The sequence below is a fragment of the Anabrus simplex genome, chromosome 5, assembly GCF_040414725.1.
Source record: "Anabrus simplex isolate iqAnaSimp1 chromosome 5, ASM4041472v1, whole genome shotgun sequence".
Lineage (NCBI taxonomy): Eukaryota > Metazoa > Arthropoda > Insecta > Orthoptera > Tettigoniidae > Anabrus > Anabrus simplex.
In genome coordinates, this window is record NC_090269.1 from 257,339,574 (window position 1) to 257,354,776 (window position 15,203).

Below are 15,203 nucleotides of genomic sequence, written 5' to 3' on the forward strand. Positions count from 1 at the left end.
TAAAAAAGTCAACACTATGACCACATTAGAAAATAAGTCGAATACGCATGAGTGGCACCTCGACTATTTCTCGAGTTTTTGAAAAATAGTTCTTATGATGGAGTGTATCTTGAGATTTCCGTACAATTGTGGACAGCAAAAATTGACTAGAAAATATTCAGAACTAACAGTTGAGGAGACGACAAGTGCGGAGAAACTTGTGATAAAGTTCATACAAAAGGAGTGTTTTGTTGATGTAAAGGACGAGAGATTTAGCACACTCTGTGTTTTAACTGATGACGAGGGAGTGATGAGACTGAAAATAAAGATGGTGGTGTTGTGAGACTTGTTCGTCTGAAGACTGCACAAGGAGAACTCGTGAGACCGGTGCAGAGGGTATATCCACTCGATGTGACATCTGCAGAAGACTATGCCTTCAGCATGTCGGGATGATTACGCTTTCCGCTGGCCTATTATCATTCCTGAAAAACATGCTTTAGTTCGTGCTCGCATTAGGGAAAACACAAAGAATTTTGTCATGCTGGAACACAGATTCTACTCAGTGGGTTCCGACAGAAATAATGGATTCTCGGTGGAAGAAGAACGGTGAAAAGTGCAATCGCATCATATGTTGTCTGCCAAAGATACCATGGAAACATCTTGAAGCGGAACAGGCTCATCTACCCGTTGACAGGGTCAGAGAGTCTTCGGTTTTTGAGATATAAGGGGTAGACTTAGCGGGACCCTTGATTTTGAGAGGAGGAGAGAAAGCCTGGGTCTGTTTGTTCACGTGTGCTGTTTTTCGTGCGGTCCATCTGAAGCTTGTGATATCTTTGACTGCCTCAACATTCCTCGAAGCTTTTAGACGCTTTGAATCCCGACATGGAAGGCCAGCAATAGTCTACAGTGACAATGGGACGAATTTTCATGGCGTTTGTTATACCTTGGAGACGATTCAGTGGGATAAAATTGCTGAATATAGTTATGCAAAATGAGATTGAATGGGAATTCAATCCACCCACTGCACCATGGTGGGGAGGTTGGTGGGACAGGGTGATAGGTTTTCTCAAGCAAATGCTTAGGAAAGTTCTAGGAAATTCGTGTGACATTTTTCTCAAGTGTTCTTTTATTTTGAGTTCCAAAAAGACGAACAGGGGAGAGATAATCTTGGTGTTTTGAAATGTGTATAGAAAATTCAACTTTTTTCTCTTTAAATAATGTCATTTAGTATTGATCAAGTGGATAAATTGTAATTGTAATGTGGATAAATGATGCGTTGAATTGTTCCTACAACTCAAGGTGGGAGGATGTTGAGTTGGTAATATATTTAAATTCAATTTAATATGCCAGGATTGGCAGCAGAGAGAGATGTCTGGGTTAGAGAGTAGTGTGTGTATGCATTGAAAGAGAAAATGGATGACGTATGTAAGTACCTGTTTTCTTCTGAATAAATAGTGAAGATATATAATTTCAACGGGATATTGGTCATTTTTATTTAATGAACCTAACAGCTATTGTATATGATGCAAAATGTTCATGATTATCCATGGTCAGTATCAGAGCTACGTAATGCTTTCGTTGTGGCAACTGAGTGGGATGTGTCTACTCAGACAAGCTGAACGCGTCTTCTTAGGGCCCTCGTATACTCCAGAGTTCCTTGGTGACCATCTGCAGACATACCTCAGCACCATGGCATCAGGTGCAACATAGCGCCAGGTTTTCTTTACTGATGACAATTTGACAGCCGATAATCTCCGAAGAAGGGTGTGGAGAGGGAGAGAGAGAGAGAAAAGTAACGCCATACGGGTCCTGTACTCCATCTCAAGGATCCAGCACGGAGGCGGGTCCATCACATTTTGGTCTGGGATTATGTATGGATATCGGACACCGCACATCATTGTTGAGGACACTACAACAGTTGTAAAATACCGGGACAGAATCTTCCTGCCTATTGGTTGGACATACAGGCATCATATCCCCGATAGATTCGGTCTGCAAGACAGCGCGAGCGTGCACCGCTCCCATCTTGTGAACATCTTACTCATGGAGGCCCAAATCAATCGTAAGAAATAACCTGCAGTGTCTGCTGACATGAATGCAATATAATATTGAACCCTTTAACTTATCATTCCATCGCTGGTCGGCCACAGCTGCTGCAGTAGAGCAATATCGAACTCTTAAATCTTGGGGAGTTCAGAAGGGAGCCTAACTACTTGAAATGAGGAGCAAATATGTGCTTACTAACTTTTATTGAATCAATTAACTGCACAAAAAATCATTTATATAAAATCCTTGATCAAGAAAAAAGTAACTATTTTATGTTTCAAACGCAGTCACATTGCATGGCGTTAGTTTAATTGATTACAGTATCGAAGAATTTTCTTCGGGGAAAAGTAGAAGTATGACAGATTAGTGGACGGCGAAACTGAAAAGTGAAAAGACAACCTGAAAATCGGGCACCTATTGATCTAGATGATAACTGATAATTAATCCACACAATCCGTGGAAAATCTGACCTTCAACAAATCGAGTTCCAAATTTACTCTTAATTAAGATTATCCACCAGTCAAATACCCTGTCTAATATGGAAACACCCTCCGAATGGACCATTAATCGAACCAAATTGATCAGTTGCTTTGGATAGGTTGCGAACTATTACTGGAAAGCATGGTGTTCACTACAAGTTAACAGCAGCATTCACAATTGAAAATAAAATTCCACTATGTATTGTCATCTCGTGACACCCTTAAGCTATAAACTAATCCCGATGCTGAAACGTGCATCACCCAAACAGCTGTTCAGAAGGAACCAACAACAACACGATCCGAGAGGACCTTACGTTATGTCGTTCTGAAGGAACAAAACTGCGAAATGCAGGAAACACTTATTTATCACGCATTTAGAAGAAATGCCAAACACTGAAGTTAAATAAAAGTGGTAAATCACTTGAAAAATCTTATTATAAAACCAACTTTCAGGTTATAAATGGTTACGTTACGCTTAATAAAATTAGAAGTCCACATGGTAAAATAAAATACAAGAGTTATTTCCTTTACAACAACGACTATCATTACAGATCCATCTACTTATTGTTTGTCCCAACAAACTAGCTACAAAGTTATTGATCGACCACAATCAACTACGTATAAAAATGAAAGAACGAAACAAATTGAAATATAAAATATATTACCGGCTGACGAATCGAACCCGCATTCGTAACTCAAATCTCACACAAATAAGCTGAGTGTCAACACGCACACTAGCAAAGCAAACGGACGTCAGAACGACAAAACAATTAAGTCCGCAAATAAAATAAAATACTGAAGTTAACCCAAAACACGCGTGGAGAACTGCAGTAATATTCAAATTACCGTTAGCTCAGTACCCAATATTGGACAACCCTCACGTTCATGCCACTAGTAGTTCCATAATCTTAGGTAAACACTTTCCAGCTAGTAAAGGCTTTGCGCAAAACATGGCATCAATATTACTTAGCAACATTCTTCGCATTGCATACACTACTGCAGACACTACCATCGCTCAAGTCACTTCGCAAAAACACCTAATCTAAGATTTGAGTATATACACTCTAAACCTATCGTCGGGCCTACCTAATGGATACACACCCTAACACTAACATCTATGTACATACGCACACCTTCCTAAACCTATCGTTGAGCGTGAACTAGGACGTCTCATCATCAGTATACTCCTAGGATAACATGTGACTTCCTAAATCTATTGCCGAGCGGAAATTGGGTTATCTACGCTTCCTGTAGAATGTCAGGCGAAATCGTAACTTCAAACACACTCTTAGGTATTTTAGCTGTAAACCTTGTCGAAACTAATAGCACAAATTGAAACAAATCTTGCCACAGAATTAACGCAAGTCGGGAAATGCAACTAAGTTCCTATCTTGTTAATAAAACGTGAAATTGGAAATAAATAACGCGTGGTAAGCAATCCATAACTCAAACACGATCTCGACATACAAAATGAAGTTTGGAAAAATAATAATGACTTTCAACACACGTCTAACATTACGTGAATATCGCCAAAACAGTAATCATCACCAGCGCAAAAATCCACACTATAATTCTGGGGTGAGTCCCTCAAATCGCCTACCATCTCACTATTCCAAATATCCATATCCATAAACTATCCAGTGAAGCGAAATTCAATGAGTATACATAGCCAAACTATCGCTTTAAGAACGTTCAATATCTCATCCCACAATGTTTCCGATTTAATGATAAATCATCGTCTCATGATTATGAAATTTACTGAGTGGAAATTTGTCATTACATTCAAATAACACCAACCGTGTATTCAGAATACTCTTCTACCCTTGAGGTCGTATACTATAATATTCATTATGGTGACTTTACATAAACTAGTCACTTGGATTTAACTGCCAAGAGTTACAATCTTCAACAGAAATTGTTTTTCACTGGGGATTTTAACTTGAAATCTTACTGTGCATCACACAATACTCATCTCGACCCAAAATCTACTCGGTCAGCTGTCCCGGATTGTAAGCGGAATATATTACAGCCTGCCTCAGAAATATCACATTTAATATACAGCCTGTCTCAAAAATTCTTCGCCATCAAGAAATATAGCCTGTCACAAAAATTCATCCTCATCGCCTCTCACGGCGGTATTACACATGAAATACAGGCTTCCTCTGCCTTCAACATCATTACCACTCTTATCTCAACATATATAAATTCTTCGCCATCAATCCATTTCTTCTGTTTCAAGACTTTTCAAACCTCAATCCTCTCGTGACAAACAACTTTTATAAAAATCCTTTTTCATTTATTTTTACTACAACTTTCGGACCTCAGGAATACAACAACACACCGTGATTTCCCATATCACCGACATACACGATGTCACAAAATTACCTTCCCATGAATAAATGTAACTTTATCAGACTTCACTGGATTTCGAGACACGCGCAAACCTTACTGAATAAACTGTTAAATATACAGAAAAATTTATCCCGCGGCAAATATTATTATTATTTTTATTATTACGGTATTATTATTATTATTATTATTATTATTATTATTATTATTATTATTATTATTATTATTATTATTTCGAAAAAAATTCTGAACTCATACGATATTCGAAATTAAGACATTCACCACGACTACATGATCGTTATCACCTTCCTAATTTTACTTAATTTGAACAATATCTCAAAGAAATTAACACATTATTTATTTATTTTATACTTTCTCGACGCGAATTTTACAGCCCTGAAGAGTTTCACACGACGACCAGAAATGGAATACCTTCGCCTGATCATTATTAAATAGAAATTCAACACACGCACTGAACATTTATTGGGACAAACAAATTCTAACTACAACATTGATACAAATATATTTACAGACATGCAATCATAGTCGTCATGCTGGATTTCTGGCTGCATTGAGCCAGATGTCCTCGTGCCTAGCCTTCCATGGCTACATTTGACATCTTCTTATATATATATATAAAACTTAAGCTAAAAATTTTACACTCGGTGTCGATTAACACCGCAAATACCGCACTTTCTTGGCGTTTAACCTGCGACAAGCACGCGCCTCAAATGGCGACTGCCACAGTTTTCCCAGGGCTCTGCTTCCGTTCAAGCTACTACTAGCCAGGTGTTCCAAACAGATAAGACAATCAGACCTCACTGGTAACTTCCAGACTTCCCTTTTACAAATATTAAACACACATACACTTGTAATACGGAGAGAAACTCAGCTACGTATTTTAACCAAATATTTAAACCTTCACAGTTTTCATCGGCGGCAGTTCAGGAAAATTTCTATCACCTTCCATTTAATATTCAATCTGAACCATTGCCACGAAAATATAACAGAGTACTTTGAGAACAAAACCCCGTACTTTCTTGCAGACAAGTGACGTGGGCTTCGCCGTTCAGACCATCAGACCGAATGCGTAAAATAGGCTGAGGGGGTTTCTTTTATACCCTCTGGGAGGGACGCCACCCTCTACACGAGGCTTGGTTATGTAATCTGCTAATTCCACATCCACTGGACCAATTTTCTTGAAATGTATTCCATTACTTCGGACAGACTTACGATTCCTTACGGTGTTAATTTCATATTTTTCCCATACTTGCAACGGGCGAAATGAATTATTTCTGCCCTGGCGTTTCGCGGGTTTTTCGTCATCCATTGGCCTTGGCACGTGTCGCTAATTCGGGAGCAAGACGCAAACTTTTCTCCAGGCTTAACTGCATTTACATTTACCCTGGGGATTCTATTTTCACATATGGTTTATAAATAATGTAGATCCTTTATTCCTGGATTTACCAAAACCTCTCGTTATGTAGGATTTCTCGAAATTGACAAGTTATCCATTACTCGAGGTACACCGAAGTATCCCGGCATTTCACGAGCTCGTGGCTCGCTCGTCACGGAGAGTTCGTTCCCACGAGACAGCGAGGCTCTTGAAATAAAAACACGGCTACTCTCAAAAAGTTTGCAGCTGAAATAAATATTTGGAATTATTAATTTTTTTCTTCGTAGATTTATGGGTTCAATACGTCTGGTACTAGCTGAATCAGGAAGCATCAATATGCAGGAACCTACCTCTCATCCTAGACGACCTCCACAGGGGTGCTATCGAAGTGTGGAACGAAATAGAGCAGGACATGTTCAACTGCCTGGTGGACAGCATGCAATGAAAGATCAGAGCATGCATTAAAGGACAGAGTGACGTAACGCAATACTGAGATCCATACTGTGATTTCCAGGTTCGATAGACTGATACTCTAACAAAAATGCGTCGATTTTTCCGTAGGCTTGAAAGTTAAATATATTATTCAAAGTAGTCATGTTATTAATTACGGAAAATGTGCATGTTTCTTCCATAATTTCTCAGGAATCTAGATGGTAAAAAACTTGTTTGAGGTGTACATTTTGTTGATGGAGTACACTTTTTTGTTAATTTGAATCCTAAACCAATTTAGCAAGTATCAACGACTGTCGATGAAACTAAGCATTAGAGTTACATATTGTTACGGATAAAACACTGACTGTTTATTGGACTAATTTAAATTAGGATGACCCAGACAACACGCACGCACGCAGACACAATTATACGTGGCAATGAATGAACTAATTAGTGCCTATTTACAAAGAGTCTAGCCCTCACTTCCGATCTCCAGCTTGGTGGTATTTACCTGGAACAGGCGACCTTTCCGTAATCTTGATTGACAGCTCTCACCTTTCACTCGGCACGCATCACCGTCACTTTACATAGCAGATACATGCAGAGAGGTTCGAACCCAATTCTGTGACTACCACGGAGCACGACCACTGCTCGTCTTCAGACGATGGCGATAACACACACAACCAATTCACGTGGCCGATCCACACACTGAACTGCTCAACACGTATCACTTGACAATAAAATAGCATCAACTCAGCTACTCTCCAACAATACTACGGTACACTCATCAAGAAGAAGAAGAAGAAGAAGAAGAAGAAGAAGAACAACAACTGCTGCAACAGTTCACCACGAGGATTCTCTCAACACTCACTCTCTGTTTCAACAACACTACACTGACGACCTGTTCGCGGCGAGCCTGTTTTAATTTACCTGGTGATGAAGAGATGCGTTCGGAGTAGGAACCTTCTAGTTTTACCTTCCAGAAAGTTTACGGAGTCACTAGACGAAAAGCACAATTGAAGGGGAGGCCGCCGCATGCCCTCAGGCCGGCTGGGAGGTCTCCGGTCTAACTGACTCATTTCTTGCGGAAAATACCGAAGGGGGCTACGACAGGTTTGATTGTCGCATGAGCACATGATCATGTGTTACATAATTCGTATTTTATGTGTGAGTCTCTTGCTGTACTAAATAAAACATTGACGTGAGTGCTTTACCTAATGTTTGTTACTCCTTCCACCATAGCCCGTTAATGAATGTAACTGTGCTATAAATAAATAAATAAATAAATAAATAAATAAATAAATAAATAAATAAATAAATAAATAAATAAATAAATAAATAAATACATAAATAAATAAATAAATAAATAAATTCATTCAATTTCGCCCATAAACCCCGCCGCCCCAAATGCGTATATGGAATAAAACGCACGGATGTGTCTCAACACACACTACTCCCTCTATTTCCTAATCCTTTTCCATTGTCACCTCACGGGCTGCATTTGAAGTCTGTCTAAGCTAATGGTATGACGAAAACTTACGTGGCTAGCTCACTACTGATGTTGAGGTCAAAGTGGTGGATGTTGAGTGGGTCCAGCACAGGCAATTGGAGCTCCGGGATGCCTTTTGACATCGATTCTCGTAGTCTCTCTAGGGCCTTGGCAATAGTGTCGTCCACGTCATCAGGCCTATGTTGCAATTGTCCTGCCCGTATTGTATAGGCTGCAACAGTAATAATAATAATAATAATAATAATAATAATAATAATAATAATAATAATAATAATAATAATAATAGTAACTGACCCAACAGAGTGCCTATACGCTCAGAATGCTTATGATTAAGAACCAGAAATTACATCAATGAAATCGAAAAGAAAGAAAGAAAGAAAGAAAGAAAGAAAGAAAGAAAGAAAGAAAGAAAGAAAGAAAGAAAGAAAGAACAATCTTAAGAAAAATCCTCGGGTCCAGGAAACATGCGGCATGATATCAGACGTCATACGAAAACAGATTGATTTCTTGGGACACAATTCAAGGATCAACGGCGTCAGGCTCTCTAAAATGTTTAACTATTTTAACAAGTCCAATAGAATAGACTACTCATATGAAAAATGGTTATTTATGAGCAAGAAGGACCTGTAAGAAATGAACATAATGAAAAAGCATCCACGACGAAACTACATTCAGAAACAATTATACTGACATTTGAAGGGTCCCAGGAATCAGAAACAGTGACCAAGAAGAAACAACATTGGGCGGATGAAATGAAAGAACCTGCAAGCAAGACGATGGAAAAAAAATAAAAAAAAAATAAAAATAAAAATAAAAAAGTAATAATAAATAAATAAATAAATAAATAAATAAATAAATAAATAAATAAATAAATAAATAAATAAATAAAACTGACGCAAAGGAAAATTGATATAATAAACTTACTGTGTTTACGTGGTCCATATTTGACCGATATCGATTCAAAATAATTATAATAATCATGATAATAATAATAATAATAGTAGTAATATAAATACCTACTGGGCGAGTTGGCCGTGCGCGTAGAGGCGCGCGACTGTGAGCTTGCATCCGGGAGATAGTAGGTTCGAATCCCACTATCGGCAGCCCTGAAAATGGTTTTCCGTGGTTTCCCATTTTCACACCAGGCAAATGCTGGGGCTGTACCTTAATTAAGGCCACGGCCGCTTCCTTCCAACTCCTAGGCCTTTCCTATCCCATCGTCGCCATAAGACCTATCTGTGTCGGTGCGACGTAAAGCCCCTAGCAAAAAAAAAAATATATATATAAATACTGGGCCAGGCCGCTATCTTCCTAATCCTATCACTTTGCTATACGTGCGTTGCCGAAAACCTTCGATGTGTTAATGCGATGTTAAAACACTAGCAATAATAATAATAATAATAATAATAATAATAATAATAATAATAATAATAATAATAATAATAATAATAATAATAATAATAATAATAATAATACCTGGGCAACGAAGGAAATTTCAAAGGAGTGGAAATACGCGCCCATTTATCCCTTTCAGAAGGATATCCGTAAATACAGAGGCATTTCTCTCCTCCCCATTACGTACTAGGTATTGGTGAAGGCACTGCAGCATAGAGTAGAAGCTGGTTCGAACCCCACTGTCGGCAGCCCTGAAGATTGTTTTCCGTGGTTTCCCATTTTCACACCTGGCAAATGCTGGACCTGTACCTCAATTAAGGCCACGGCTGCTTCTTCGCGGTCCTAGTCCTTTCCTGTTCCATCGTCGCCATAAGACCTATCTGTGTCGGTGCGACGTAAAGCCAATAGAAAAGAAAAGGAGTTGTAGCTCACCTGGATAAACAGTCGAGAGAGTACCAGTATCCTCTAATCATTGATCAGAATTACCTTCTGGCTCTTCGTGAATTAAACAAAAAGGGCTTACGATTCAGTAGGCTGGGGTACGCTCATCATCATCTTCAAAGAATTTGGAATCGACGATAGATCCCTGGCATTGATTCAGCAAACACTCATAGCTACATACTCTCAAGTGATGTTCATGTATGAGCTCTCAGAAATATTTGAAATTCAAACATGTCTGAGACAGGGTGATAATCTCTCCCCGCGCCTGTTCAATTGTGTTCTGGACAATGTCGCCAGAGAATGTTGGAAAACATTAACGAAGAACAACATCCAGCACAGAGTCAGAATTGGCTCGAAGAACACTGGTACTGTACAGAGATGAGAAGAATGCAAGAATGAGGAATGTGGCATGCAAGCACGAACTTCCTGTTCTGCCCAGACAGATCCGCTCTTATCTGCTCGTATCTGCTACACGAAAACATTGACTGACACTTTGCAGTTTGCTGGATTACAACTGACAAGAGCGAAGAACTGCCAGTAGAGGATAATGTAAAGTCTCCTGGATAGTAGCGGAGTTGCTATGGTAACCATTGCGTCACTGGCTCTGCTGGTGAAAACACCTTCGTCCCGTGCCTCACCGGGCATGTGCATTCTTCTGATCTCCCAACAGTAGTACGTTTGATTGCCTGGCCTTTGCTGACGAAGTCGTGCTTCTTGCACATAACCCAAAAAACGGCAATAAATTAGATCGAAATACTGCAACAAATAGGTGCAAAAACCGGACTAACAAGGAAGGGTACCCAACTTCTGTCGCACACATTTTAAATCTATATAGTGTGTTGAATAGACAATATCTAAATATGCATACCATGCGAATTACAGCTGTTATGGGCAAGAAACATAGGAGCTACGAGCTGCCAAATATAGACTATGAGTACACATAAAGACAGGAATCCTCGTGCAGATTAGTCCAAGCGCGGCTGAATATCGTAGATGGGCGAGAAAATTCATTCAATAACGTTTAAATACTGGAAATAAAATACATTACGCACCCATGGCAGTTCAAGTGCAATAGACATGGAAGTCGATAATTAATCCGTGGTCTAGACATAAACATCTTTCACAGTGAGCACATCGAATTAAGGCAAGCTGAACACATTAATCTTTGAAACATTCTTCTTCAAAACCAATCTCGAAAAAGTGTTCGGATGGTGTCTGAAATGACCCTGGATATTTTTGTTCATCGGTGTAACTACATTTGAAGAAAGCAAATCGCATCAGTTATTTTCATGTATTTGCCGAATATTGGAAGTGCACAAACGATTGAATGCGAGGGCATTGTTCTCTTTCCCACACTTTAACTGTGGACGATAACACTATCGTATCTGCGATGGACCCAACGAGCTAGAATAACATAGAGGGGCTGTATGCCTGACATCAGCGCTCCCTGCGGAAGCAAGTTGATAAAGGGCAGCCATGTTAACGGTTGTCAAAACAAAGCGCGTTGGAGCGAGAACATGTGTTGAGATGACAGGGAAATTGTGCATGGCAATTTAATTTCGTAAGTTTTCGTAAGTTTTGAAGAGGTGAAAAGATAAATTCTCGCTTTCAAGAATGCTAGCCGTATGCTCAGTGTACGGTTGTACTAATCGGAGTAATAAAACCAAGGATATATCGTATTTTAAATAAGTATTACTGAATGATAGGCGAGATCACTTTTTGTAATTTCTGTTTGTAATGAAATCCATTTTAATGCTTACACAGCGGAAGTACTGATAGCCACGGTAATTATTTATCGGATTATAATTCAGATTTCCTTTAAAGAACAAGGGATTGACGGAACAATAGGTTGTGAGGACGAAAAGATAAAAATGGTATTCCAACAAATACAGTCGCTTACGCTCTGTACATTTCGAAGATGACCTGTATGAAACAAATGACCAACGGCGGTTACTGGCAAATGCCGTTCTAACCCTATTCAGTTTTCCTTGACATTTACAAACAAAGAAAATGGAGCGCCCACCGCCAAGGAAACGTAACCGCGAAAAGTCACCTATTTCGGTCAAACGTACACCAAGCATGGTAAATACAGCATTTTACTGATATTTGTGAAATTTATGCAGCCTTTATTGGAGATGTCAGTTGCATTGGTATTTAAAACTAGGCTACACTTCATAATGGACAACTTTCAATGTTAGCTTTCAGCTAGTAACCCCAGTATGATATGGTAATCGGAAAAAATGATATGCCCTCTATATTGTAATAAATAATTACAAGAAAAAATTATAGTGGTACAGTACTCATGGACTGCCTCTGTGGTGTAGTGATTACCGTGAGTATAACTGCCTACCCCGGAGGCCTGGGTTCGATTCCCCGCTCTGGCACGAAATTTGAAAAGTGGTACGAAGGCTGGAACGGACTCCACTCAGCTTCGGGAGGTCAACTGAGTAGAGACGGGTTCGACTCCCACCTCAGCCGTCCTCGAAATGGTTTTCCGTGGTTTACCACTTCTCCTCCAGGCAAATGCCGGGATGGTACCTAACGTAAGCCCACGGCTCTTCCTTGTCTGTCGCTTCCAAACTTCCCATCTCTCCACAAGGCCCCTGTTCACCATAGCAAGGGCGGCCGGTTGGACGAGTTAGTGATCGTGCCCCCTGTTGTATCTCCCGACCCAAAATCCCACGCTCCAGAGCACTGTAGAAGTGGGATCCCTCGCTGAGTCCGAGGGAAAACCAACCCTGGAGGGTAAACAGATTAAGAAATAAATAAATAAATAAATAAATAAAGACAGTACTCATGGGGAAGTAATACCTTTTAAAATATGATCAGAATGAGGTTGTAAACTATTGTAGGTACCTTTCATTTTAAGGATTTCTGAAATAAATATTTATGTCCACGGTTTTTATTGTAATTTACGCTTAACCACAACAACCAAGCAGGGTAACGCTCTTGTTCCGATTTCGAGGCCTATTCGTATGTCAAATTGCAACGATTTCGAACTACCTACAAACAGCTGATCGTGATGTTGGCCTCGTGCCGCAATGTGATAAAGTGGTGGTATTCGCAGTCTATGATTTTTAATGCTTTAAAGCTTTCGGCTAACGCTCTTTAATTCAGCCCAAGTTATTCTAAGTGCGTATTTTCTACACTTTTCTCCATTCAAGAGCCATGCTCCCTTGCTTGTGTGACCACAGGAAACATGGCGGACGTTCGTTCTATTAGCTTCACCCAGGCAGCGCTTCCGCCTCTCTATGTTATTCTAGCTCGTTGGATGGACCATACCATACTTCTGAATGGACGGGAAAAGAAAGCGCCCGCTGGTTGTACCAATCCAGTACATTTTGCAGGAATCAGCTTCTTGTGAAATTCAACATCTTTTGGAATTGTCTTATTGTATAGAGGACCATATTTATTTGCTGACCAAGAATCAACCAAAAGAATAATTCAATCTATTCCGGCCTTAACACCTGCTCCATGAACTTTCAAATTCCGTTTTACCATGTTTGGTGATCTGCTAGCATATGCTTTCGCACTGGGTAATTCAAGTTTCACGCTTGCTGGTATCCCACTGGGTTCCGAGACAAGAACATACGTGTGTGTGCCTTCCATTACAATAACAGGCATTATAATGTATGAAAGGGTGATTGCTGCAGCTGAACCCACGGTACCATAAATCGTCCTTGCTCCCTTAACGGCAAGAGTTCTCCCAGAATATCTCTCTTTACGTTAATTATCTGCTCTGGTGTAAAATTATACTCTTCATTGAAACGGCTTACTTCCGTAACAAACTCATCAGTTTTCTCCTCTATATCAGTAGCTTCACCAACAAATTTGCTGCCAACTTTTGCGTGATCTTGCGAGAAACAATCTTGTTCTTTCTCTTGAACCGCTGCAGCCATTATTTGGAAGCTTTGAATGTTAAGGTGTTATTTGGACCACCTTGTGCCTTTAAACGACGTCACCCAGATTCGTAGCGTTTGATGGTATATAAACTGAGTGGCCGAAAGTCACGGGAAGGGGTGTCCCATGAGAAAACTTGTCGTGTATAACCCCTGAGTGTTGCGGCTAGCTGCGGCGTAGCTGAGTAGTCTGTCACTGACACCCGTGTCGTGAAAATGGCAACACGTCGCGAACCATACTAGGCCCTAGACGGCCTACTGCGAGTCAGATCACCGCCCAGTTGAATGCTGGGAGTCAGAAACCCATTCCTACCGGGACTGTAATGAGGCAACTGCACAGCAAAGGCTTCACCAGCCGATGACCAACTCGTGTCCCTTTGCTGACACCTCGACACAGAGCTCAGCGACGTGCATGGGCCCGCGAACATCGGCAATGGACCATAGAACAATTGCGGCTTGGTGTGTGGTATGGTCCAATGAATCCCAGTTCCAGTTGTATCGAGCTGATGGACGCGTGAGTGTGTGGCGTATGCCCCGTGAAGCTAGAGTATGTATCCTGCGTATCAACAAGGTTGTGTCCGGGCAGGAGTTCTGAACCGGGTGGCATTCTCATGGTCGCAATTATGCCCCATTGTCCGGCTGCAGGGAGCACTGACAGGTGCATGTTATGTGGACATTTTTTCTGGCACGCAGGGGGTTGGAGAAGTACTCCAGTGAAATTACGACCATGGATTGGTCCTCGAGATCCCCGATATTAATCCATTAGAGCATTTATGGAATGTTGTCGATGCTAGTATACGCTCCATGAACCCCGAACCAACTACACAAGACCAATTGTGGGTAGCAGTGCAAGATACGTGGGTCCTGATCCTTCAGAACGATTCTAACACCTTGTACAGTGGATACCTCACCGTATTGCTGCCGTTTTGATGGCTAGTGGAAGAGCAACTCCTTATTAACACCACATTCAGTGTCTTCCCATGACTTTTGGCTACTTAGTGTAATTCCATGTTGTTTTCGCATTGCAATGAATTGATCACTTACCTCGTTATTTATTCTTGCTTGTAGCACCTTCCTTTTCCTGCCATGTTCCAGCGTCTTTTCGAAGTTTTGGCAAAACTGTGTTGTTTTTTATTTGTCTTTTTTGTGCCATTACGGTAGTGAATTTGACTCTAGGGAATATGTATAGGACTACTCCAGGAGGGAACCATTGTGGACGATCATTTCCTCTTCCCTGCTTCGTCCAGATTTTGTAAGCATCAGCCAAGTAACCTTCA

The 15,203-nt window shown here is 40.4% G+C and overlaps 1 protein-coding gene across 1 annotated transcript in view; it reads right to left on the reverse strand.

Annotated features, from left to right (window-relative positions):
- LOC136873963 (uncharacterized) overlaps positions 1 to 15,203 on the reverse strand; it is a 199,216-nt gene that overhangs the window by 145,355 nt on the left and 38,658 nt on the right. Inside the window, exon 3 of the mRNA XM_067147361.2 lies at positions 8,222 to 8,402. Coding sequence (XP_067003462.2) covers positions 8,222 to 8,402 — 181 coding nt within the window. The remainder of the gene's footprint in view (positions 1 to 8,221; positions 8,403 to 15,203) is intronic.